This window comes from Empidonax traillii, unplaced genomic scaffold (genome assembly GCF_003031625.1).
Source record: "Empidonax traillii isolate 1590-97213 ecotype Southwest subspecies unplaced genomic scaffold, ASM303162v1 scaffold404:size960789, whole genome shotgun sequence".
In the NCBI taxonomy this organism is placed as follows: Eukaryota; Metazoa; Chordata; class Aves; order Passeriformes; family Tyrannidae; genus Empidonax; species Empidonax traillii.
The window spans coordinates 702186-729050 of NW_020955597.1; the positions used below are offsets into that span (position 1 = coordinate 702186).

General features: G+C 42.7%; 1 protein-coding gene across 1 annotated transcript in view; it reads right to left on the reverse strand.

The window, feature by feature from the left end:
* PRKAG2 (protein kinase AMP-activated non-catalytic subunit gamma 2) overlaps window positions 1-21222 on the reverse strand; it is a 209758-nt gene extending 188536 nt beyond the window's left edge. Inside the window, exon 1 of the mRNA XM_027893740.1 lies at window positions 20541-21222. Coding sequence (XP_027749541.1) covers window positions 20541-20633 — 93 coding nt within the window. The 5' untranslated portion in view covers window positions 20634-21222. The remainder of the gene's footprint in view (window positions 1-20540) is intronic.
* Between the last annotated feature and the right edge of the window lie 5643 nt (window positions 21223-26865).

Genomic DNA, 26865 nt, shown 5'->3' on the forward strand with positions numbered 1-26865 from the left:
ACTGAGCCAAAGGAAATGCCAGGCCAGGGGCAGTACCTCCTCCCTGGACAAATGGACTACAGTAGGGCTGTTAATCCAGCAACTTTATCACAAGTACTAAATCCACAGGAAAAGAAAAAAAAACAACCCCAAGCTTTACCAGAGCATAAGCAGGACCAAATAAATTACTTAAACATTTCACTACAGAAGTTTACATACATGCAAACAGCCTTTGTTCTTGAAATCTTGCTGCTCCTCAACAGGTTCTTAATGGCACAAGAAAACCTTCAGAGCATCTACTTACACAAGAAGGGAGGAAAACGACATCCTTCTTCAGCTTTAACAAAACCAGTTGTTTCTGCAAGTTTCTGCTGTCCTGCTGTACCACAGCTGCTCCAGCCCCACCGTCAGCTCTGGCCAATTGTAAGTCATCAGTTTTCAGCACACAATGCAGCTGAAAGCCAATTCTGCTGGTAGCACTGTTGGAAACGAATCATTATTTGCCCAGCTCTTGTATTAACCTTTTACTTCCCTTGAATATCAGCAGGGGAAAAGGATGGCTCACACCCTTCAAAGACACCAGAGGAAACAGAGAGCAAAAACAGGATTGGAAAAAAATAAGGAGGGGAGTGAGGGAAACAGGGAACAAGAAAAAATTATAAAATATAGCAGAAAGAAAAAGGAAACAAAACTTTTAAAATTATTTCAAGCATTATCAGCCCCTCCAGACAGATGGAGAAGACCTTGAAGTAGAATCTGAGCAACTGCTACCTCACATGAGCTCAGTTTCTGTCAAGACCTATTACACCCCATCAATAGAACAAGTGTGAAAAGCAGGTTACCCTAAACAGAGGGAGACCAAAAATAAGCAGGTTTGGCTCAAAAGGTCACGCACTAAACATCTACCCCATCCACTTGCTCTAATCCCTCTCTCTCCTGTAAATTTAAAGCTCTAGACAGCTACTACTGCTGCAAGGATGACAGAAGTAGTCCTAACTAAACACTTTAAAGCTGTCCTAAAAATTTGGTCAGATAATTAGTTTGTCTTCCTGCATGAAACCAATCTACTTTCACTCATAGCTCTGCAACAAAAGGTCTATAGGCTACACAGCCCATAGCAAATTCTACATAAACACTTAGCAAACAACTCCTGTCTTACTGGGTTATAATTTACCAAACTTTAAAAGATGTTTCCCCTAAGATGTAAATTTTTTTTCAAGATAAGTTTTAGCTAAAATTAAGATTAAAAAGGCAGAGTTAGAAAAATAATTTTTTTGTCAAATTAAAAAAAAAAAAAAACAACTAAACATATTGAATCACAAAGATCTTCACTGCTGACATGACTGTGAAATCTGGCAGGGTCTCATGATCTGCCTTGTGCCATCCCTGTGAGACTCTGCCCAACTCTGGCCTAGAGATAAGCCAGGCAGCTGTGGGAGAGATCTCAGTCTCTTAGTAAATTCTTCCAAGACTTATTGTGCACCCAGCAAACCCTTGTTACCTCCTGTACGTCCTCTTGCTGTTTCTCTCTGCCACATTACAGTGCTCAAGTGCCAGACATCCTGGGCATGATACCAAGCTACTGGGCTCACTCCCTAAAGAGACATCAAAATATCTCACAGGAAGGACAATTTAACACAAACCAGTGGAAGAACAGAAACAAAGTTAATTTTGTCAATTTAACGATTTTAAATTTAATCTTTAATCCCTAAATCATGTACTTAAGGCACTATAATTCTGTCTAAAACTTGAGCATTCAGCAGCTGGTTAGAGACCAACTGAAGTGTACCTGTCTCAAAAGGTTAAGTAGGAGCTATCCCAGTAATGTTGCCATGGCTAAAGCACATGTGATTAGAACATGCACCAGGAAGCCTCCAGAGCAGATAGGAAGTTTTAATACTATATATATATATATATATATATAAGCAGCGTGAAAACTCATCTGGAACAATGTGTACAGTTCTGGTCATCTGTTTAGGAAAGGTTAATTCAGCTGGGAACAGGTGCACCAAAAGGCTGTTTTGAAGATGAGAGGAACACAGAGTCTCTCTTGAGGGACGTGACTAAAGGAGCTTGGCTCGCTTCGTTTCGCAGTTGACAGCTGATAGTGAATGTGATCCTTCTCCACAGTTACATAAGGTGCATAAACATCAACAAGGGAGATGAGATAAAGGACACTTTGTGGGTGCAATTAGAAAACAGAAAATTATTGTGAATAAATTTAGGTTGGAAATTAGGAAGGGAAAAGAGTGCAATTCTGGAGCAGAGCTGTAATGAGAACAAGAAACATCACCACTTTTCAGACTACTGAAGTTTATTGTGGGGAAGATCCGATGGGGATACTTAAAGGATTTTCCTACAGGAGCAGGAAAAGGAAATAAATGGCAGGTTACAGAAGGCTCCTTCTTGCTTTATGCATTCTCTAGAGCAAGAATGGAAACAAATAATAATTTATTCTAGCATTTTTTTTTTCTAGGCTTAAGAAGTTCTGAGCCTATCGCGGACCCAATAGCTGACAGATCTGCAGAGTAGAAACAGTTCAGATGTCTAATGGCTGAAAGATCAGGATGGGCTGTGGACATCTGGACAAGAGTCATTGTATGTAGAATGGGAGAGTCAACATAAAAATACAGAATGATTTAGAAAGGTTAATTCTGAACCGTTTTCTAAATTTGTAAAGAGACTGGTACACAACACGTGGCCACATGTCAGAACATGACCTTTTCCACGTTCAGAGTACGATAACCACATTCTTTTGTTAAATCTGCATCAAAACACACCAAACTTGTCATAAGAAGTCCTTGCTCCCTAATGCCATGGTTCTGGTCCTTCTCAAAAACCTCATATCAAATGTGCTGCAAGGATTATATGCAAAAAACACACGTGGAAATATGGGCGTGTGCAGGCACACCCATATGCATGACAAACATGGGATACTACCCAGGAAAATGATCATCTCCTTATTTAAGAGTCTAAAATACCCCAAGATTTGATGAAGGGCTGTATAATGACTCCAAAGGGGAACCAAGATGATCCTTCCTATGTAAACTAGTCAACAAACAGAAATTATCTCCATAACCTACTGAATAGCCTGGGAAAACAAGCAAGCAAGCAAACGCTGTTTCTGTGAATCTGAAAGTGATTTTTTTTTTTTTAAATCTTAATTGATTTAAAAGAGAAGCTCAAAAAGAGGAAGGAAGAGCTTCAAAACTGAAATTACAAGTAAAACAGGACAAAGAAAGAAAAGAAGAAAACACTTCCTGAAAACAGATGGGAAAGGCAACGTAGAAATACACAGCATTGGGATTCCAAGCATTTGACCAGCCATGGTTCCAACTTTCACCTGTCTCCACCATGTGGAAGGCTACTTTTATCACAGAAAAACGTGGCCCTCACTGGGAGAATTCTGAACTGATCTGTCACCCTCTCTCCAGGTTCAAACCACAGTTCCCACGGTGAGGGCGTCCCTCGCAGCGAACGCTCTTCCTCAGCTCTCCCCAGGGCTCAGGGAACAGACGGCTCTCCAGAGGCTTCAGCTGCTGTAACTTTGGGAGTCTGCTGACCCGTCTTTTAAAACAGTGGGAGTAACTTCCGTTGCTCCCTCAGCAGGGCTTTTGCAGAGCCAAGAGCATGCCAAAACACTGCCTGCCCTCGCACAGAACTCCAGCAATAAAAGCGCAGCTGTACTCAGTCTGAGGCAGGGCTATACTTTCCCAGCCCTTATTTAACACTGGCTTATTTCCATCGGCCTTAACAACACTGAATGGCAGGGAAGGGATGTTTTATGGGGAGCCATAGACTCATGGTGCTCCCTGGTTCTGCCCCAGCTGAGTCAAATTGACTTCATCCACAACTGAAGGCAGTAAATGTATTGACACAGGAGTCAGGCGACAGACCTTGTCACAGGTGACCTCCTGAGGCCAAAGGGAGCCTCGTTATAGCTGAACTTACACATGGCAGGCTCCATGCAGAGTCAGTGCAGAATCTGGGGGAGAGTGGGCCAAGACATCTACCAGTGCTGAATTACCTAGAATGGTCTGGCTTTAAGCAAGACAGGGTTTTTTAGCTCATGTATAAGACTAGGGAGCCAATGAGCTCTATGTTCCAGCTTGCCAGAGATCTGGGCGAGTTATTTCTTATATTTTTACTTTCCAAGCCTTACATCAGACATAATGATACTTCCAGGGCAACGTGGGTATCATTAACTCAACTATTTCTCCTAAACATTTAGAACTCTGCAGAAGGAAGGAGATGGAGGAGGGCAGTGCATTAGGGTTATTATGTTAGGTTGCCTCTCTCACCAGGCTTTCTTTTGAGGAGAGTTTTAAAACAAAGACTTGGATTGAACACCTCATCAATAAAAACCTGGATATCCTCCAAGAGTCCACTTCTTTAGCAAGTTCAAATAGAGCAGGTCTGGCAGTGTTTAAGGTGTAAGTGAAAGCCTGAGTGCACAGAAGGTTGGCATTAGGAAGTATATCTATCTGATAAGAGCTGCAATCTACAGAGGATAAACTGAATAGCATATGGATAACAAGATAAGCCTGGGGAATATCAGGATCTTGCACGTATCCAAGAATTGACAGTACAATGATTGGTGATATGCTACATTTCAGATCCAGATTAATTAGGGCATTGATGTTACAGGGTTTACTAGGAAGCCCTCCAAACCAGGGCCAGTGCAGGCAGGCACTTGAGTTTACATGGAATGAACCAAACTATGTTTTTCTCTAGGCACAGAGAAGTAAGCCACTTGTGTCCATTCAGGATCTCACAACAGTTTCCTTCAGAAAATGCAGTTTTACTCCAAACTCTTTTCCACACTTTGCATTTTTTGGCAAAGTCCTCCTTATCGTGTATTCCAGATGAAGTAACTTCCTTGAATTCCTGCATAAATTTTCCTAGGACTGCTAAGCACCAGTGATCTCTGTCCCAGATATCTACGATACCCATCTATATGTCAGTCATATACAGCAAAACAACTTCTGAAGCACTTCAGAGCTTTTCACGTGCCCAGGTTTGTACCAATTGCAGAGTTTACTCCACAAACTGAACCCGGCCAAGTAACCAACTGCCAGAGGGTCAGCAGAGCGAGCGCTCTGTTTGGGCTACACGTTCCCTTCCAGATGAAGAACAGAGCCCTCAGGGTGGCAGGGCCAAGACTGCCATTTTTCACACTTCAAGGATATCCTCTTCCTCCACGTGGAAGGAGCAGCACAGCTAGATCCAAGATAAAGCAAGGCTGTGGTCAGGAGGTTCTACTGTTGCTTAAAGTCTGGTTAGACTTGGCTTTAACCACCAAATCAACAGTGCATTTTCGGACTGGTGAGGAAATGAGACCCTAAAGCTTTGGACAGAGTTTTAGATTAATCTGTTAATGAATTACTAGCGATAGCTGAGTTCATGTTTGACTGAATTTCTATGGTCAGCTTAATGAATACAAGTATTTGGAAAAGACTCAACCGAGATGAATGTTTGTACTCGCTCTGCTTTGAAGTTATACATAAAATACAGAAATATGTGGCACCAGTTGCAACTGCTTTACATGTAATTTCCCAACAATAAAAAGTCAGGAGCGAGAAAATGTTAAGCCTATTGCCAGAACATATAATTAGATTTCCAACCCGAAGCAAAAACCTGTGCAGCCCAACCAATGTGCCAGACCAAGAACTCCCACTCCAGCCATCGGAGGTAAGTCCTGTCCCTCCACTGGTGTCCCAGATCTTTCTCTGAGCAGTTCTGTCACACTCATGGACAGCAGTGCTGAAAAGCCTGAGTCACAGAATATCCTAGAAAGGAAAGGATTCACTTTTTAATTAATTACCAGATGGAAATGAACCTTTCTTGGAACTTTGGGAAGGTTCTCAGAAAAGTCAAGCTTTCCTTGGGAGTGGCCTTGTGGGCAAATGAGAACAGATAAAAGTTTTTTTCTATTAATGAGATGGTGATAGATTCTGACAGGATGCTCAGAAAAGAAAACAACATTAACTAAATCACCATAATGATTCCAGCAAAAAAAAATATGTACTACACATTAAAACCCCTCATATATTAAGCAAACCTGCATAAAACAGCTTGAATTTACAAATCCTCAGCCTGAGCACAAAGACATACTTTATTTAAATGGTTCTTATAAATCCATATAAAGGACTTAGCTTTATAACTGTCTCTTCATCTCATATAGTTACCAGGCCTCTATTTAAACAAAATATGGTCTGTCAGAATTCTGTTTGGCCTTTTCGTATTTTGTCTCTCCAAGGGGGATGTGAAAGAGAAAGGCTGAATGTGTTTATTCTGGTCTGGGCATCTGGCCAATACTAAAAGAGATATTTTAGGTTTTCTGGCTTGCACCGAGTTCAGCCTCTTACCTGCCTGGAAGAAACCTCAGCTGCAGAATTACAGCTGTAACACAACCAGAACAGCATTAGCCAGATATTACCCTGGTTTCACTCTCCCTCTGCCATCCCAGATCTCCTATATCAGGCACTTTGCACAGTCCCATCACATGTGTAAAGACTTGTGGTAAGGGGTGCTCTAAAATTTGTCTGCAAGGAGAGAAAGCTTTCAGCAGAACAACCAGAAGAAACTTGGTTGTTTGTCAAAGTGAATTATTGCAAAATTGAAAAAATCAATGCTGGTATCCATTGATGAGGTATTTCCCAGTGCACAGTTTGCACATTTATACTTTACACAGTCACAAGCTTTAGGAGGTTCTTTCTCCCACCCCTCTAATGTGCAGAAACCCATAATCAGATCTTAACACTTCCATCCTGTGCAGAAATAGCACCTCCAGCTCCAACCCCACTGCCAACAGCAGCTCCAGTGATGACAAGGAAAATGTTCCCACTAGGGCAAATAACACCAGAATCACACTCAGTGGGTGAGCAACTCAGAAAGATGGAAATCTTCCACCAGGTTCAGCTGCTCCATGCTCTGCACTGAACAGGCCATTTAAGCAAAAATAAATATTCTTTAAATCCCTTAAAATGCTAATTAGGACTATCCTCCATAAAACAAGAATCCTGTGGCACCCATTAGCATTAAGTATCCCACCCTTAGGCAGCCAAAACCACCAAAATTCTGAAAAACAAGATATTCACCCCTGAAGTTTGCCCACCTCTCAGGAATGTAAACAAAACTAAAAACTCTTTCCATAAAGACACAACATGGAACTCTGTGAGCCTGATTTTTGTCATCTTTGTATATTGTGACCGTGGTGGGTTTTAGATACTGTGTCTAGAGATAGCAGCTCGCGTATTTGGGTGGGAGAATCATTATTTGTGTGCACATTACAGTGGCTTTCAGAAATCATGGAATTACAAAAATAGGAGCACATTATAAAGGCAAAACTGGAAGATTGGGAAGAAGATGAAAAACCTGAGATCTTTTGGCAACATGCTCAAAACCAGCCTTAGTCAGCAAAGATGTTCACATCACTGTGACACGAAGTTCCCAGCCCAGTGCCAGGAAGTCAGATTTCCACACTACACTGACAAATACTGTCAGTGGTAACTGCTGGGAGGCCAATGCTGATGATCAAAATAGAAGTCCCACAATGGACTGTTGTGATGAATTTTATAGGATGAGCTTGACTTTCGCTCTGACCCACGATCAGTCTTTAGGGCTGTCCTTCTGATACTTTTCACAGCACCGAGTTTACATATTTTTAAGTAAAAAGGGATCAATGTAACTCCTTAGATAAACCATGCTATCCTTCTGCATTCTCACTTTGCTGTAATGCTATCAGCAATCCTATTTCTACTGCTAAATAGTTTTCCATCTTTCTCTTTCCATTTAAATCCTTTGGCATAGTAAGACAGTTTTTCAATCAGCCCTGGTAAGAACAAGTATCTGTCTTGGAGAAAAAGCAATTGCATTGGTATAATCAAGTTACTAATGACACATCCATTATATAATCAACAAATTGGTATTTCTTCTGGCTATTCCCTTTGCTCTTGCCTCCATAATAGTTCTCATTTCAGTTGGACAACTGCAATTCATTTGGTAAATGGACAAAGTAAAAATCTGGATTTTTACCAACTGTGTTGCCTTGTGCTGATTACCAATTGTAGTTGTCTCATTTCACTGTAGAAATGTCTACTTTTCAGCATAGGTAGGATGATCTTTCAGGCACAGAAGAACATGAATGTGCCCTTTTGTTTTCTGTTTCCTTGATGTGAAGAGTATTTTCATCTCCAGGGGACGGAGTATCGCCAGCACGGGCTGGTAGCTTCCCTGTGTACCAAAAGTTCCACTGTGTGATGAAGTATAAATCTACTCATTTTATGAATCTCACTAACTTTATTAACTCCATTTTTAGTTGCTCATAATTCATACAGTTCTTACCTATAGGATGAATGTTCCACTTTCAGGTTTATCCAACCACATGGTCATCCCTTCATCGCTGTCTTTACCTAATTTTTTCCAGAGTTACTTAGATATTTAACTCCACTTCAGCAGGATATATTTTGAAATGCAACTAGCATGTTACATTATTAATGAATTCATCTAAGTTCCCCATGTCCAATATTTAGACAATATTAAATAAGTAGAACAGAAAACGAACAGCTGATTTCAAGCTAGCTCAGCAGTAAATTGCCACTACCTGTCACTGTTCAAGGTTCCTGAAGTCAACAACACCCAAATAGCCAAGGAAGCCTCTGGAGGTAAATAAATAAAAAAAAGAAACCTTATAAAATTATCTGGCAGGGGCAGACCAATGCAGAGGATTCCTGCTGTGGGAGTTCTCCCGTGTAACGTGTACGTTCCCAATAAGCAAGCCCAGGCATATTTGTTTTTACACAGTCGTTTCCACACCAAGACACATTTCCATTCCCCCCCTCCCTCCTTCTGCTTTTGTGTTCCATCGTCCACAACAACAATTAGTGGAAGTGCCTGGCTGTGCCTGCTCACATTGTTCCCAGACTTTTCTCTCCCCCAGTGAGCTCTGAAGACCATGCATTATTTGACATGACATGGCTTGGAGGCCTTCTGCACCATGGCCGTGTGCAGGGAAGCAGCAGAGACTAGTAAGAAGAAAGCTAGTCCTGGTTACAACTATCTGGGACAGTAGGACTCAAGTGTTAATCTCTTAGCACAACATCCCAGGTGAATGGATTTTAAATTACTTAGTCTTGTAAACCAAAAAAAAAGCACAACCAACCCCATCAGAAATAAAAACAGCCTAAAGGTCAAGATACAAAGTCAGCTCATTGCTCTGTTTGTTTTGTGACATTAAAACACAGGATATGAAATTGAAAATAATCTTAGCACAGCTAGAGACTAAAGCCAGATGTTTTAACATCAGGCAGAAGCATATTCATAATGTGGGGTTTTCCCCTGAAATAATTAAATTTCTATTGTATTTTCCATCACAGCTCATTTCTCTGCAACATGAGCAATTTGCCAGCTTGTCCATACACACTGAATGTATTCAGTTTAGAGTAAACAGCTGCACCCAGGGCAGCTTCCCTCCACACACACAGCCTCTGCACTTGTGTCCTTACATACTTTTTAAATTAACCTAGTCAAGTGCACAGAACATTCGCGACCATAAAACATAAACAAAGGTACCTATTGCCCTCTGGAAATGAACTCTTGGAAATATCTTCCCTGGAAATAGACATTTACTTAGAGTGCATAGCTAATATTTCCTCTCATTTCCTCTCATAAAGTCCAGAGGAATGAGACTGCACCATTCCTCCACGAGAAGGTGACCCCCACACATCTGTCCCCATTCTGTGTGTTCTGACTCTATTAAAAAGTGCACAGAGCGATCACTTCCACTGGTCTTTTATGTGTGTGCCTCTTCCTTGCTTCCTTCCACCCAAATACAGTCAAGGCTAAAAGCCTGTTTTATAACTTACACATATAGAGAAATTATAAGGACTAAGTTGGTTGCTCCATCTTCTCAGAACCTGAGGAGCTCCTGTCTCTCTCCAGTGACCTCATCAAGCTGCAGCCCACAAAGTGATACCGATGTTGATTTGCAGAGCTCCAAATACCTTTAAACCCAAACACCCCTGCTTCACAAACATGCTGACAAATAGTATATATGCAGATTATGGCAGTGAAATAGATTTTTAAATTTTAAAACATTTATACTTGAGAGTAAATTTGAAATAACTACCCACAGAGAGAGTCCAAACACATTAAACACCTACAGTAGCTCTTAAAATTGTAAAGTTTACACAGCTAAAAAAATATACAAATAAAAAGTACTCTCAAAATTTTAAATTATTGCAGCCTTTTCTCAAGTTACATTGAAAAGTTAAAAGGAACAGAAGAGGAATTTCTTTCTGAAGCCTTTATCGTGTGTAATGCTTGGTCCCTCTCAGTCAAACATGAGGTCGTACACAGACGTTATGGTGTGTCACAACGGATTGCAATGCACCCAGCATCACTATTAGTTTCAGTCTTTATCATCAAGAGAACAGCTGCTACTTATCTCTTCCCAGATTACTTCCTAGTATTACTTTCAATCTCTGTTCCATTAAAAAAACAGCTTCTGAGTTGGGGGGTTTTTGTTGTTTGTTTGTTTGTTTGCTTTTTCCATTTTAGCTATTGGGTGCAAGAGAATGTTACTGCAAGTGGAAAAGTAGGAAAACCAGCTTCTGTTTGCTATAAATGCAGCTATAAATAGCAGAGAGGGAAGAACTGCATATTGAAAGCTTGAAAGATGTAAAGCTCAATTTTCAAATGTAATTAAGGACATCCTGATACAAGTGGACTAGCAGGACCCTCAAATACTGCAAAGGGCACTAAGGTGCCTAAATTCCTTTCAAAATCCCATCTCTCTGAACCACTACCCTTCTTAGCACCTATTTTCTTTTCTCAAGGATTCATCTCATGAATGGCACTTCAAGTAAACTTGAGTCATCTGTTGTTCGCAGATTTTTGGATCCGAGTTTACAGACAGATGGACATCAAAAGTGAGTTACCAAGGCTTCCCAAGTTACCACTTGTTTTATCTGACAGTGAACACCATGACAACAAAACTTACTGGCCAGCTAAGAAGGCATTAGAAGGCAACAATGCTTTGTCCAGCATTGCAGTGGGACAGGAGGATGCACAGAGTCTGTTAAGAAATCCAGCTGGTGAACAGCAGCTTGCTTTGCCTTAGTAACTCCTGGCTGAGGTTGGCCAGGACAGCTGAAAAACAGTTTTGTCTGACTGAGTAATGGAGATGAGCCCACTGCTGTACATGGCTAAATTAAGTAAGACGTTTCCTCCTTTACTGACTTCAGCTGAAAATCAGAAGAGTTCCTTTACCAGCAACTTTTGCATGCCAACTGATGACACTTCCACAGGTCTGCAGCGGTGAAAAGAGCCAGAACTCTTAGTACAATACAGGGAAAGAAAGAAAAAAAAAAAAAGAATTTAAGTGACTGCACCTTTTAATTACTGGATTTAGTTTATAAAGAAAAATGCTGGCATGTAACCTCCTGCTTCTGCACAGCTTAAAGCGTGTACAGTCATTATCAAAAACATAAAAAATATACAGAAAATGTATAATTAATCATTATCCACCTAAAAGAATTCTATTACATTAGTATTACCTTTAACATCAACTGCTAAACAAAAAGTAAAGAGAGCAGCTGAATAACACCTTCTGCCTCCCATTCATTTCAGGCTATAAATCTTATGTTTATTAATAATGTCGGCTCAACTTTTCAGACGGCAGAAGCTCTCCATTTTCCCAAGAAAATGCAGAGTTGCTCTAGCATTAGAGGAAGGAGTATCTGACAAGAACAGTGTTGAGACTATGCTGGTATTTTCCCTCCTGCAGTAGCTGGCAGCAGTCCTGGGGAATGCCCAGCTCCAGGAACTGCAAGGACAAGTCAGTGGAGTGCAGGAATGGAGACAGGATGCCTGCAAAGTCTTTGGAGGGTGCTGTAGATTGAATGTGACTGACAAAGCACTGTTCCAGATGTACCCAAACCCCATTTTCTTGAGTTTATAGATGACTCCACGTGAAGTGGCTGCAGATGTCTTGTTTCAAGAATTCTACAACTGATGTGTCACCAGCTGTACAGGAAAAAGAAAAAAAGACTAATGTTTCACAACTTTCAACAGCCACACGAACCACATGGAGGGTGTGATAATTAGGCACACTCATTGCAGTACCACTTTTGATGCTGGAAATTAAAATAGTCTCCTCTCATTTATACAATATCCTCAATCCTTGGTCTTCCTGGTAAGACTGCCAAAAGAGCCCTAACATTGTTATTTTAAGACACGGCAAACTGTCTGTAGGCATTACACTGGAATCCTTTCACTTCACACATATTTAAAAAAAAAAAACTAAAATAAAAATACTTTCCATGACTGCTTACTTAGGTCAAGCTTTTACATGGATCCTTATGGAACAAATACCATGGGAAGAAGATTGGGCTTATGGTTAAGATTAGTGAACTGGGTTTCAGGATTCATTAGTCCAACTGTCACATTCCTGTACAACATGGGATAAGTTGCTTAAGCTCCAACCATCTCCTTGGATATCAGCACTGCAGGGACAACATCCCTCCTTCTCACCTGCCTCCATCCAGCCTGTAACATCTGCAAAGGCTTTAAACTCTCTGGAGAGTTGGTTTCTACCAACGCATGTGCAGACATCGAACAGCATCCAGTCAGGGATGGAAAGGAGATCCCACAAGCTGTTTCAGTGTCTCACTGTGCCACTATTACTTCAAAAAGTTTATTCTTTGTGGACCTCAAGCTTCAGCCATTCATCAGTGCACAACTTACATCTCCCCTACCCTCAGGCTATACAGCAGATACAGACTCAGACAGCTTGGTGATGATTTAGTGCTCTTATCCCTGAAGTGTCTTTCCTCATGCTTCTTGCTTTAGATCACGCTTCCAACACGGAAGCCATGATTAATACTCCGTAACAGCAAATCCCCCTCTAATTAATTTATGCAAAAGGAACGACAACACATGATGAAAACCGCATTCCAGAAGATGGAATGCTCTACAGAGAAGCTGGCAAATTCCCATACATACTGTGCTAACACTGACTAAGCACCATTTTACTGCTTCCTTACTATTCCTTTCTTTCCCCAAGTCTTGCTGGGACTACCGTGCCTCCGGTTTCAATTCCCTCCTCAGCGAATCCTTCGGAAGTCTCTACACTAAAATACTATTAGCCAAGTCCAATTTCACTCCCCAGACTGGCATTATGCTTTGGGACAAGATCCAACTAAGTGTGGAGTTCAATGTACCTGCGTAGTGGCTCAACAATAGTTAGTCTCGAGGAGCTTTCCCTTGCCCGAGTGCATTCCTTCAGAGCAATGAAACTGTGCAGTTACCATCTTGGGGATATTCAAAATCTGATGAGACAGAGTCCTGAGCAACCTGCTCTAGCTGACCACTGGCTCAGCAGGAGGCTCGGACTAGGCAGTCTCCAGAGGTGTCTTCCAACCTCAGCTATTCCATGATCCCATAAAAACACTTGTTTGCCACACTGCCTAAAGCAAGGCAACAAAGGCTTAGCAAACATACTAAATGCACAACTATTTAAAGGCATAGAACAGTCCTGAATCAGTGGAAATTTATTGAGGATTATGGCTAGGCAGTAAAAATGGAGTCGTCGTGACACACCCGAGCAATCTGTATACTTCCAGGTGTCTTTGCAGATTTCCATGCTGAGTCCATTTAAAGTAAGTGGCAGGCAGATAGCAATCTATTTCTACCACCAGACAGGCCACAGGCAACGCTCAGGGCACCTGTTTAGTCCATCAGATCTTACAACTACTCCATTTCTATGGAGAGCTTGTCTTCACTGAAATGTTTCTTCATGCTTGAACTCAAATTTTACCCCTAATTTAGCTCGCTAAGTATTGATTTCTCCGATTCCGTGAAAAACATATTTCCAAACTTTTCTAAAGGAATCAACAGGCATGTAGCTTCCAGAACCAGCCCCAAACTTCAGTCATTCATAAAAGACCCCTCCTAAGTCTACAACTGAGCGGGAAAATCCTGTGTTTTGTAATGCTGTAACTCCTTAGAGAGGTTTGCTTTCTTCAGCTTGCAGAATAGGAGTTATTGTCTTATCTTCATTTCTCCAGCAGCATTACTGGCATAAAAAGTTGACTGAAAATTGCACAATGCCTGTTATGAATAAATGATGGTAAAGGCTTCATAATGTGGCAGTTAATGCTTATAATGCACACACTTCCTCCTAATGAAACTCCAGATCTATGAATGTGCTCTCCAGCAGCTTAAAAAAGGCATATAGCTCTCTCACCCTGACTGCAAAAATAGATTAAGTCTTCAGCTTATGACATAGGTTCTGTTTTTGGAGCAGAAGGTCACAGGCACCCTTTGCAATAATGACCATAAGGTCTGAACAGTCATGGTGTGTGATATGAACGACAACCATGAAGCACATCCTGCAATGCATTTGCTCTGCATCCCACTGGGTCACGCTTGCATAATGTAATTTACTGTCAAGCTAAATTATATGAAAATTTAAAGGATGCTGTATGCCATTCTCTGAATCCTCGATGTCAAAAACTGAAGTACCGTGCTATGTTTTGGTTCTCTACCGTGTAAATAATGCCTTCATGCTTTAAAAATTTCATATGTGGTTATATGCAAGCAATTTAAGTGAGACAGTATTACAGAAGCAAACACTAAGCCAAAGCATTATATTCCAGTTTCTACAACTACCTGAAGGGTAAACACAAAAATCATTCTGCAGCAGAATCGCTGCACTTGCATCACTGTTCCGGCTCACTGCTGGTAGCAGAAATAATTCAGCAGTAGCACTGTATCACCAAACCACCAATACTTTTGCATTTATTGATGGCATATTATATTCATGTGTATACATAAGTTCTCCTTTCCAGGAGAATAAACATACTCCATTCAAGAAACACTCAAGCTGCTTTTTCTTTTAGCCTTTGAAGACGTGCACAACTCTCCCTGTTTGTGAGGCTGTAACACTTCCTCCAATGTGGCTACAGTGCAAACAACGGTAGAAAATCGGGACAGCAGTTCCCTGGAACCAGATTAGGCTCTGGAAGAAGGCTAATTCTGAAAGCCTGATGATCAGTGTAGGGTAACATAGCCCACAAAGGGGTACTTCTATGTCAGACAGACATTTTGTGACATCTCCTGCCTGCTATTCATGTCTTCTTTGATGCTTCGTTTCTCTTTTGTAACCAACTCTGCTCTTTCATTACTCCCTCGGCACGGGATACCTTTTGATGGAAATTCAGCTTTTCTTCAAAGGGACAAGGATTATATGTGGTACTTCACTCAACACAGATACCCATAATTTGGTCAACCAGTGCTGACTCAGCTTTGGCTCCTTTCTGCTCCCGTTAGCCCTGCCAAGCCAGCACATGGACACACCTACCCGCTCCCATGACTGACAACCAAATGAGTGTTGAATTCCAGTTTCAGTCACATCTGAGTAGCTCCCTTGAATGCAATGTGGTGCCCAGGAGAAAATGAGTGTGAGCTGAACCTTGCAGGTCTCTGACAGGTGCTGGAACGTCTTAGTGGAGATCACTACTTTCCTCTTCACTCCTGATCTCTCTAGGAGCCTAAATTATCTTTACCTGAAGCCACAAGTCTCACCACCCACGTTTCTGTGAGGTTCCTTCCACATTCATGACTTACTTCTCCAAGGAAACGCACATTCCTTGAGCCCGCAGTCCTCACAGGCTCACAGGTATAAATAAAGGAGGTTGGGTGCAGAACCTCCTATCAGAAAAAGTGATGTTTTAAAGACATAGCACTTTTCAATAAAAAGACCAAAAGCTTCTTTAATAACAGTGGCAGCTATTATGTTTGTAAACATGAATGATTTCTTTTATCCTTCAGATAAATTCAAAGTACCATCTCAGTGCTTCTCAGCAAATGATAACTCTTGCCCTTTCCAGTCATAATATATCAGCCCTTTAGGGAGGAATCCAAATTTAACATTCAAGGCCACAGAGGCTCAGGACAGCTCAGAGCCTGTTCTATGAGAGCGAGAGGGAGAACAGTTGCAGATTTGATATTAGGGAGACATTCGCTTTCCTCTGTCTCCCTCTTCCCCCACCTCCTTTTCCAAGAAAGAAAACATTTGTTTCACTCCTAGATCCCACTGGAAGCTGATTTCCTTTGACCTTTAAAAGAATTCACCTTATTCCTCACCTACAGCTTCCTAAAATGACTCCAAGACTGAAGTGATGTTCTCATCAACCCACCCTGCCATTACTGGGAGACAGGAATCACCCGGCAAAAACTGTGACAGAACAAAACCATTTCACAGTGATTTGTTAGGAATGCAGCCATTCATGACTTTGCAAATGTGGAAAACAAGATGGGGGGGGCAGAGCCTGAGCCAACAGTACTGTCAGAACATCGCTGTCACCTGTCGGATTGGAAATATTTAAGCCATTTGATGTTCAGCCTGACATCCCAACATAACAACAAGCCTGGAAACAGCAATAAATTTTGACATTGAGGAGTCTCTTCAAAATCGTGGAGGTTGGCAAAGAAATGGGAGAATGTGTGCAGAGATGTTTGTTTGTGTGGCATTGAAAATAATGGACCCTGGTCTCCAAGCACATCCTTCTGGTGCATCAACTCTGCTGTCAGGGCTGAAGTACCAGAGGCAACAGCCACTTCACTGAACTGAAAGATGTTTTCATATTCATTGGCAGATGTTATTTTTGTCCTTATTGTGAAAAAAAAAATCTCTTTGTTCTTTCAAATAATAAGTCACCTTGTGATGTATTTGGGAAAAATCCAAGGAAGTGCCAAGCTTCTGCAATTCCCACCTGCTGGGAGCAGCAGGTGCTTGGCACTTGCCGTGGTGAAGCTCTTGAGACAGGTTCTGCCCTCAGCTGCGTTCACGTAAATACAACATAACTTTGCTGGCACTGGCTGAATTATCCCAGATGAAATTCAAAGTAAACAACAGCAGAACATCTGTCCTTTTCTTTTTTTTTTTTTCTTTTTTCTTTTGTGGCACCAGGGGATTATAATGGCAATGTTAACATTAGAACAGATCGATTTTCGCAAGATGACAAAAGAACACACTGATCTCACTGCTGCGAGCTCCTACTCAGCAGACAATTGCATCCCATCTTAGAATAGAGTTTTTAAAATGTTCACAGCAATGTGCAGGCACTAACTTCTAATGGCTTAAAAAGGAATTTTATAATGCTAATGTCTTCATATTACAGATATGATGCATCTAGAGAGCAAAGAGATTCTATTTTAAATCTGTAGCAGCTTTCAAAGATATTTGGACCAGAAATTTCCATTTAGGCATCTCTAATTTCAAGACTTCACAACGTGCTGCTGGGAGAGACAGAGGCTGATATGACATTTACAAAAGGTCCTGCAATTATATTATGGTCCATCTAAATTACCACTTTTGGTCAGCCTCGTATTGGCAAAGAAAACAACCAGCAAACAAAAAGTTGTTTTATCAGTCCAGCCTCTTAGCAAATACTCCCCTGCCACACTAGAGAATACAGTAGCCCCCACTGTACTCTTGGCTACTGAACACCAGTTGAGAGCAGCAAGGAAGGTCAGCTTGCAGGAACTTCGTGGTCCACCACTACTCCCAGGAGCACGGGCCAGGCACCACCCACCTGTGCTGAAGGAGACTGAGCACAGGAAGAAGGTGAAAATAGAGTGTTTCCAGATCTTTATATTATGTCTTGTCCTTGCTGAAGAAAGATGTACCTGAGAAATGTCCTGGAGCGTTGCAAGGCACAAACCAGCTTTCTTAAACTGATCCATTTTTCCCCACTCTCACACACAGCCCCCCTCCCCCCCCCAAAAAAAAAAAACAAAAACAATGTGGGAGAAGGAAGTAAAGCATACAACCTTCTTTTCAGCCATGCTTATTATTCCACAATCCTCTAACCTAACTGTAGTGCATTTTGTATCGTTCACCCTTTTTTTCCACAGTATTTGTAATTTAATTTTTCAGTCAGCAATCTTATGTGCCTAATAAATATGTTTTAGGCCAGCCTGCATCACAACAGTACCTCTCTGTCCCATGGCTTTTTCTTCCAAAACCGACTCCTCTCTCCCCTACTTAGACCTTATTAGTCCCTCTCTTGTTCCTAATTCGAAGATCAAAATGAGCACAAATTATGAATCCCAGCAATAAACACGATCTCACAGCAACACAAAGAAGAGAAGGAACAAAATAAAAATTACTGTCTGGTGAAAGCTTCCTTGACAACTACTGCTACACTGACAGGCGCCACTGAAATAATAGGAATGATGCTTCAAAACAACAGCCAAGAAAACAGTTATGAAAGAGAAAAAAAAACAGTCTAAATGGATCTTTTCAAATGCAGATTCCACTGTCAAGTGAGGAGAATGAGAAAAATGTTCTTTCTTATAGCACAGTCATGTTTAAACTCTGCCAGATTACAGGAGATCACTAAGAATGTGAGTACAACCTGAAAGATCCTGGGACCAACAGTCCACTTCAGGAACGTTAGAATGATGCAGAATGGAAGAGAAGGATCACGTTTTGGGGATGGAGAGGAAGGATGGAAGGTGTCATCTCATTAACAAACCTTTAATTGCTTCCAACTGGGTGAACAACAAAACTAATGATGACTTCAGGCATTTGCAGGCTTGTATCTGAGTAACTACCACTATGTAGGTGACAAACTGCATGGCAAAGAGCCAGGAGATTATTGAACATGAAAAGTTATGACCCACCACTAAGGATGTTCCATCCAAAACAGAACTAAGGCAACACTCCTGAAGAAAGGTTGTCCGTGGCTTAGGGAGGCAAATAGGAAAAAGCATTAGCCTTCCTCTGTCAATAATGCTGAAGTGGGAACACTTAGGCACTTCTCCCACTTCAGCTTCACACCCATAAACTGAGGAAAGCTGCTGTAAGTACTGCTGTGGTCACAGGTATCTGGTGGTCAGCAGGTATTTCAAAAGCACCAAGTGGATCCTGGAAAATCCTGCAACAACCACAGCATCTCCAGAATTACCAGTGACTCCTCTGCAGGAAGAAAGTGCAGCTCCTTGGGAGCAGCAGTGGAGATCCAGCTGCACCAGAGTTTCTGGCTGGGCTGAGTCAGAGGTCGGGGGGAGGGGGGCAATGGAAAGAAAGGGCAGAGAAAATGTAGCAGGGAGTGTGGAAAGGAATTATGTGCACAGGGTGAGCTGCGCTTTGGTGTGGTACATTTTTTTGGTTGCTATTTTACATCCCTATTGTGAAGTACTAATGGTAACATGGCAAAGTTTACTGCCCAAAAGCTCCAGTCACAAATGCATAGGCAACACCCAGAAACAAACCCATTTTTCTAGTACTGAATGCACTCAGAACTCCAGAAGTTTGGCTTGGGCTCTTGGGCTTGCATTCCTCCCCAGAGAAAAATGAAATCTGCAGAGGAGTCATGTATTTCTCCTCCATTTTATTCCACACACTCGAGACACCTAATAAATTTGCTCTGACTTCTCATTCTTCCCTAAAACAAAGGAAAAATTTAGAACCAGAAATATCTTTTTGCTTCTTGGCAGCTTGGCAGAGACATGTGTAGGACTGTTTCCCACTTTTAAGTAACGAGATTTAAAATAAAAAAAACAAATCCCAAACAACAATAATCAATAAAACAACAGAGTGCACAGAAAAGATACACAAGACTTTGCCAGTTCTTGCCAGAAGTACTGACAGAAAAAGGACTTCAGGACTGAGATTAAAAAACTAATAGTTACATAGATCATAAGAACACCCTAATAGTGAAGAAAAACAGTAAGTTTTGAAGGGCATGTAATACTGAAGACTGACCCAGTCAGCCTTTTAGTACTCACTGGGAATAGTGAGCAACTTTTGATCTGTGTTTATTCTCTATCTGTTTACTATGATCTCTTGCATATTTCCTTACAGTGGAATCCACAAAACAGAGTCGGTGAACAGACTGCATGGCTCGCTAGTCTGCTCCACTGTGGTCAAACAACTGCCCCCTGCTCTCCCGGCAATGAACAGACTGCTTGGATCCCAATCTGAGAGCGAGCTCTGGGCAACCCGGCCCTGAGAAATTCAGATGTGGATTAGTCTTGAGAGAGGGAAGAGTCAGATTAAACCCTGGTTTAGCCACAGGCACGGACAGTTCCCAGAGTCAAACCTGGGGATGCTGAGACCAACATCTGGGGGTGAACAGACCTTTTGCTAAACTGTACCGCGAGTCTGCGTGTGAACTGAGTGAGACACACAGAGCCAAACCCACAGCCCAGGGCAGAGGAGCGCTGGTGCAGCCCGGAGTAAGAGTCACTTCTAAAACTAGGATAGCGAGGATAACAAGTTCTCGTCACTCCGTGCCACGGACACAGCACCCTGAGCTCCCAGCGCTGCACGGGGGGCTCAGGCTCCTTGCTTCAACCTACCCCGGGTGTGCAGGACTTGCCTGCGGCAGGGGCTGCACCCCCCAGCCCAGCATGCCCCGAACTCCAGACCCCGGCAGCAGGGAACACCTCTCCCTGCCTTTCGCTGAGCTGCATGCCAGAGAAAAACATGCCTGAGCGCCTACAACACGCCAGCTGCCGAAGGGGAGGAAGAGCGAAGAGCCACTTACGGGGATGTGCACTCGCAACATGAGTTTCTTCTGGCCGGAGCTTTTCCTGCTGCTAGAGGCATCTTTCTTCTTGTCCATGGCAGTGCTTCCCATCCCTTCACCCAGGCGTGGTGCTGGGCGATGGATCTGGAGAGGGAGGCTCCTCTTCCACCTCTCCCCACCGTCCCACGGGCCGCAGTTATTCCAGGCTCCTTATTTTGTTTTTTTCTTTTCTTTTTTTTTTTTTTTTTTAAATGTCCTTAGGAAATTGATGGGGGGGGGGATAAGGGGAGGGGGGAGAATGAGAGAAGCAGAGGGAAGGGGAGGAGTTTCTCCAGCTCCGGTTTTTAATCCCAGCAGCGAGGTGTCAGGGGGGACCTTCACAAGAGCATGAGATGCCCTTACAGACGCTGCTCCCTTTCTCACTCTTCCGCCCTTTCAAAAATATCCGGAGCATCCTGGGGTGGGGGGGGGAGAAAGTTTCCTTCCCCTCGCCCAGCCCGGCCGCACTCTCACCGAAAGAGAGAGAGAAAAAAATAAATAAAAAAACACGCGAACGCCACAAAACCCCGAAAAGGGGAAGGCGCTCGGGCGACGCTCCTGGCAGAGCGGGGAGTCCCGCGGGGAGCCCGGCCGGGGACGGAGGGAGGGAGGGAGGGAGGGCAGGAGGATGGGAGGAGGTGCCCGGGCGCTGCCGAGAGCCCCGGCCGGGTCGCCACCAACTGCAGATCGAGCACCACGGAACTTTCCCGGAGCCGCTTCCTCCCCGGCTCCCGCTGGCCCCGCCAGCCCCTGCGCTGGGGGAGAGGAGCTGGAGCTGCGCCTGCATTCCCGGGGCTGCCGGAGCGCGGCGGTGGGCGAAAAGGCTGGGCTTCACCTTGCCAAAAACGCCCGAAGGCGGCGCGGTTCCTCTCCCTCCCGACCTCCCAGGCTGTTCCCTCGCTTCCCTCCCCGCAGGATTTCTCCCGGTCGTGCCCTAGAGGAGGGTTGTTTCACCCGAGGCAGTGTTTCCCACCTCCCGATCCCCGCAGCCTGGCCCCGAGACGGCCCCGGGCTCGGCGGGAGCCCCGCCGGGCTCATTCCCGCTGGGCAAGACCCCAGGCTGCCCTCCCTCCCTCCCTCCCTCCCCCGGGCTGACAGGGCACGCTTGCCAAGCCGAGGAGGGCCCCGGTCCACTCCTGAACATAGATTGTTTTTTTCTTTTTTTCCGCTCCCTCCCTCCAAAAAGGCTTCAGCGCGCTTGCAAACTCAGCCGGGCGAGAGAGGCGGCTCAGCCGCCGCGGGCGAATGGATTTGGCGTCACAGGGCATCGGAGAGGGAAAAGCTTCCAACATCCCTTCACCTGTGGCTGCGCCGCGGTGCAGCTCCAGAGCAAACCCGTGCCAGTGCCACCCCTGCTGCCAGGCAGGATTCCAGGGCTGAGAGAGAGAGAGATGTCTTTGGAACAGCAAGTGGTTTGCGTACACAGAGAAACAAACATACATTCTGGATCAAAAGTTCGAGGTTTTGTTTTCTTCCCTGGGCAATCTTTGCACCTTTTTACGCCGCCTGAATTTGGCAATGAGGAAAAGCCCCGTCACAGCCACAGACCTCTGATCCCACCACTTAAACTCAGGTTTTCTCTGGGTTCAAAGCTGTGCGTGTATTAATTCACAGAGCCTACCCCCTAATTACCTCCAACATATCTTATGGGATTCTATAAAACAGCCATTTATAAACCCTGAGGGAGAAGGGGGAACAGTTTTCCTCAAAAATCTTACCTTTTGAAAAAAATACAGCATTGCGGTGGTTATCTTCGAGAAATACAAGAATGAGATTTAACTTCCCTCCTTATGGAAGTCTCGGTATGTAATAGATACAAAGCTCGGTCACGTATAAAGTCTGTAGCCACCTCCCTAAAACACACAGAATTAAATAAGAGTATGAACCCTGTCTTTAGTGTAATAGAGAACTGTCCTGTATTTTCCTACAGGAATCACGGGAGGCAACAGACCCAGATATGAGACTGCAGGGGTTAAACAACATTGTCATCGGGTCAGGAAAGGATGTTAATGGCGCAGGGACAGACGGAGCGAAGTTCCCCCAGACAGTGAAAGGTGTCTGGGGCAGCCTAGGAGCCTCCCCAAAGCAGAGGAGTGGCTCTGTAACACCCGCTTTTTCTCAACATTTACGTGATTTTCTTCTCCAACGAAGTGCTGTTCCAATGGATATGGGAATGACTGACCCCTGGAATAAAGAAATGAAAAAAAAATACTAATAAACATGTCCGTGAAAAAAACTGTCACAACATTTTTCATTGCTTCTTTGGTCCTGAAAGTTAAAAAGTAAGGGAAGAAAATGTAGAATCTCTATAGAACTATTTTAGCACTGGGGTCGTCATCAAGCAGGTCTCCTTGACATTCTTTATTAAATTAACAAACATTTGAGTTGGAATAAAAGCTACCATATAAATAATCCATTCCCTTGTTTATGCAAAATTGTATCCTACAGCATTGTAATTTGTTTTTTACATTTAGTATTTTAAACCTAAATCTTTTTTTCTTTTTGTAGACTATTTATATGAATAATTGTGGATACTGTAAAATAAGTTTCAGAAAGTAACACAAAGGCTGTACGACCAAACTCCCAAACCTAAAAACCCCCCACGAATCATCCTCTCCCCGGCCTTATATCGCCTTAAGCATGTTTATAACTTTGAGAATACCACAATGGGGTATTCTTATTTTTCTCCTTTGATCCTCTAAGATTCCAAATACGGCCCTTGATCCTCCAGGCATATTTTTAAACTTTTCATCACAGCTCTGAGGATTAGAGACACATTTAAAAAAAAACCAAACCAAACCAACAACAACAAAAAAACCCAAACACAACCCACAACAAACAAGCAAACAACAGAGCAAAGCCAAAATTCTTCTACAAGAGTTAGCCTTCAGGAGCTTGACTCTTTGTAAAATCAAGTGTTAATAAGACTCTGCTATAAAATAAAGGAATCATTAATTGTTTAAGACATTATATTTTTATCCTTCTTTCTTTTTCATTATTTTTCGTGGATAAATGCAGCCAGCATATAAACAAGTACCACTGTAACTGCTTTTAATGAGAGTTAAAATTATTTTTCCACATTAAATCCTGTCAATTTGACTACCACGTGTCCAGATGCATGTAAGCACCTAAATTACTAATTTCACAGACAAATGGCTACCGAAATACTTTTGAGAACATCACAGAATCACACAGCGGTTTGGGTTGGAAGAGACCTTAAAGATCACCTGATTCCAATGTCCCTGAAATGGGCTGGGACACCTTCCACTAGACCAGGTTGCTCCAAGCCCCATCCAATCCCACTTCCAGGGATGGGACATCCTCAGTTACCGCCCTAAGTACTCAGAGGTTTCATACACTCTCAGGGGGGAGAGCAGAGCAGCATTTCAAACACACCAGCCACACTTTGCCTCTCCCTAACACCACCCAAATGCTCCCCTTAACTTAGCCATACCTGTAACTCAGCAGAAGTCGCACGTGCATTTTGGGCTACACCCTGTCACAGGACTTGCCCTGGTTAATCCTTAAATACAGGTTGAGTCAATTTTTCCATAATAAATTTCCAGAGTACATTCCTGAGTTTATAAAATAGCTGTAACACACTGCTTTGAGCCTTGGTTTTATCGATTATAGTTGCTGTAAGGAAAATAATGCGTCACCAGCAAACTTTTGTGCCGGGATTTCAAGTGCAATATATAGAGATTTTTTAAAGACTTTAAGTGAAAAAGTGTGTCTAAAAGCAGTGGTGCATGGGGAGAACTATGTGAGCTGGTGGTGAGTTTTAAATCTTTATTAAACCCAGCATTTTTTGCTTTAAAGTTTGTTGTTGGTAACAGTGTCAAGCACTCATGTATTGTATTAGAGAAAAAAAATCTGTGAAAATAACTATTAATGACTTATAATTATCTTTGAGCATTTAATGTAGATTTTTCACATATGCAATCTATAAGTATTTTACAGGCACAAAAACATGCAGAAGTTCCATTTTGGGGGGACTAATTTTTTTCAACTATAAATAATGCCTATATTCTATACCAGGGCAAATATTGGAATTTCTCAGATCACGTTATTTCTTATGTATGTGTATTTCTTATGTACATATTCTTATTTGGGATTTTCAAACCTTTTTGAAATGTTCCCAGGATTTAAAGACAAATCCTTGAAAACAAAGACATTTTGAAATCTGGATGCCCAAGAGCTTTCCTTGCTGTTACTGCTGTCCAGTATCCCAGCATCTACTCTGCTTCATCCCAGCTACTTTTCTCTTTTTTTTCTTCTTGTGCTGGTCTTCATCCGTGTTGGTCTCTGCACTTCCTCCTCTGCCTGTCAGATTTCCCCTCCTGTTCTCATCCTTCTGGTTTTGTTCTCCATCTTTTGTCTGTTCTCCAGTTTGCTGCTCAATTCTTGAACATGCATGAAGTCGACTGCTGTCGGTTTCTGTTCAGCACATTTATTAGATTGAATTTGACCCTGCTGCATAGAGCTCCTTAATTTAATTATCAGCACAATGTAATTAACCTGATGGAGTATTGGGATGCAGCAGTCCCTGCACAAGCCTTCTCTAGAGGCCCCAGAGAGGACACAGCCCCAGCATCTCTCTGCCCACATTCACCTGCTACCTGCTGACACTGAGCACAGTGCAGGGAGCAGATTTCAAGTCAAATAAAATATAGACTCAACATGAGGAAATACCTGTAGACAGCTAAACTGCACTGTTTGGAGTAAAACTGCAATTAAAATGGTCTTCTGTGGGGAAATTTGCAGGAGAAATTGCAGGTCTGCCAGGAAAGCCCAAGTGACTGAAGTAAGGTGAGATAATGAGGTTAACGAGAGGAGCTTCTGGTCCCCGGAAGGTCTCTAGGAACGTGACAGCAGCAAAGAATGACAAATGTTTACGCTGAAAGAGAGAGGTTGTGTGGTCTGGCAGCTGTGCTTCCTCTCCAGGCTGTCAGGCGCTTCTGGTACCTGAGTGGTTACCACATTAAATTCTGTGGTCACCTGAAGCGCAGCAGCACACTGTGCCCTGCAGCTCTCTGCCTCCTGCTCACACCATTTCTGCTGCTGTGCTGGTCACTCCAGAGCTGCTGCAGCTCCTTCATCCACTGAGCCACAGAGATGTCCTCTCATCTGAACCGCAGCACAGAGGAGAGGAAGTGAGACAGAAGCAGTTTCATAGGAATGTTCTAGGCTGTTTCTCTGATTTAATCTGACTGATAATTTCTCTCCAAAAAGCCAAAGGCAGGGGCAGCTTTTGGAGTTTACTTTCCTAAAAAGTGTCTCATCTTCAGGACTTGTGCATCTTGACAATTGATCCTGGCTATCCAAAAGTTTCAGAAGTGTTCATTCAAAATGAGTAAACCCACGGAACAGGCTAATTTTATATGTAGAAGGCCATGGCATGGGCACTGGGGCAAGGATTGGCAGGAGGCTCCCTGTTTTACCAGCTGCAGTGCTTGCCTCAGTATGTCCCACATTCGTGGCTCCATAGCCATTATCCCCACGTGGTTGCCCACATACTCCAAGGTACTGATCCCACAAGGACAGATGTCGGCACAGGAAATGAAATGGTGTGACCGGAACCCTGTTGTGTGGTTCACATCAGTGCCTGCACTGTTCTGTAGACAATGCTGACAGGTAAGTTCTGTTTCTCATTTGTATCACTAGATTGTAAGAGTAAAACAAGAGTAATACTCCCTGTCATCTCTGCTAGAAGGTAAGTGCCTGGGAGACCTGACTAGGTGCAAACATGAAAAACACGTTTTACTTTTTGAACCACAATAGCTTGATAAAAGACCTTGAGGCTGATTTTTCAAGGTTCACACAACCTCTCTTGGTTCTGAGAGCCAGAAGAGCCTTCCAGTGATCAAAGTACCTTCTGGGACATTATTTTTTTATATACAAAAAAAATTCCATTAACTGAAGTGATGCTGTTGAGCTTCAAGTTTTCTTAGTTCTTAAGAGTTATAGAAGAAATGGACAAAGCCCTTTTAAAGTATCTAATTTCCTCCTTACTGATACAAAAAAATTTCTTTTGTGTTTTCTACTGATTGTGAGTCAGAATTTCTGGCTGTTAGCCAGACACAATGCTTAGTGCTTTTGATTTGCATATGTAGGCCTACAAGTTAGACAGATAACCTCAATCAGAATTTAGTATAGCAGATTATATTCAAAACCAGTGGCAAGATATTCATTTCCCATATAGAACGATTCATGTCAGTTGAGCAAATTAACACAGAAAAGTACAAATAGAATTCAAGAGGAGCCTGCTTTTCATTTTCTTTTCCCTCAATATGCATAATGCAGT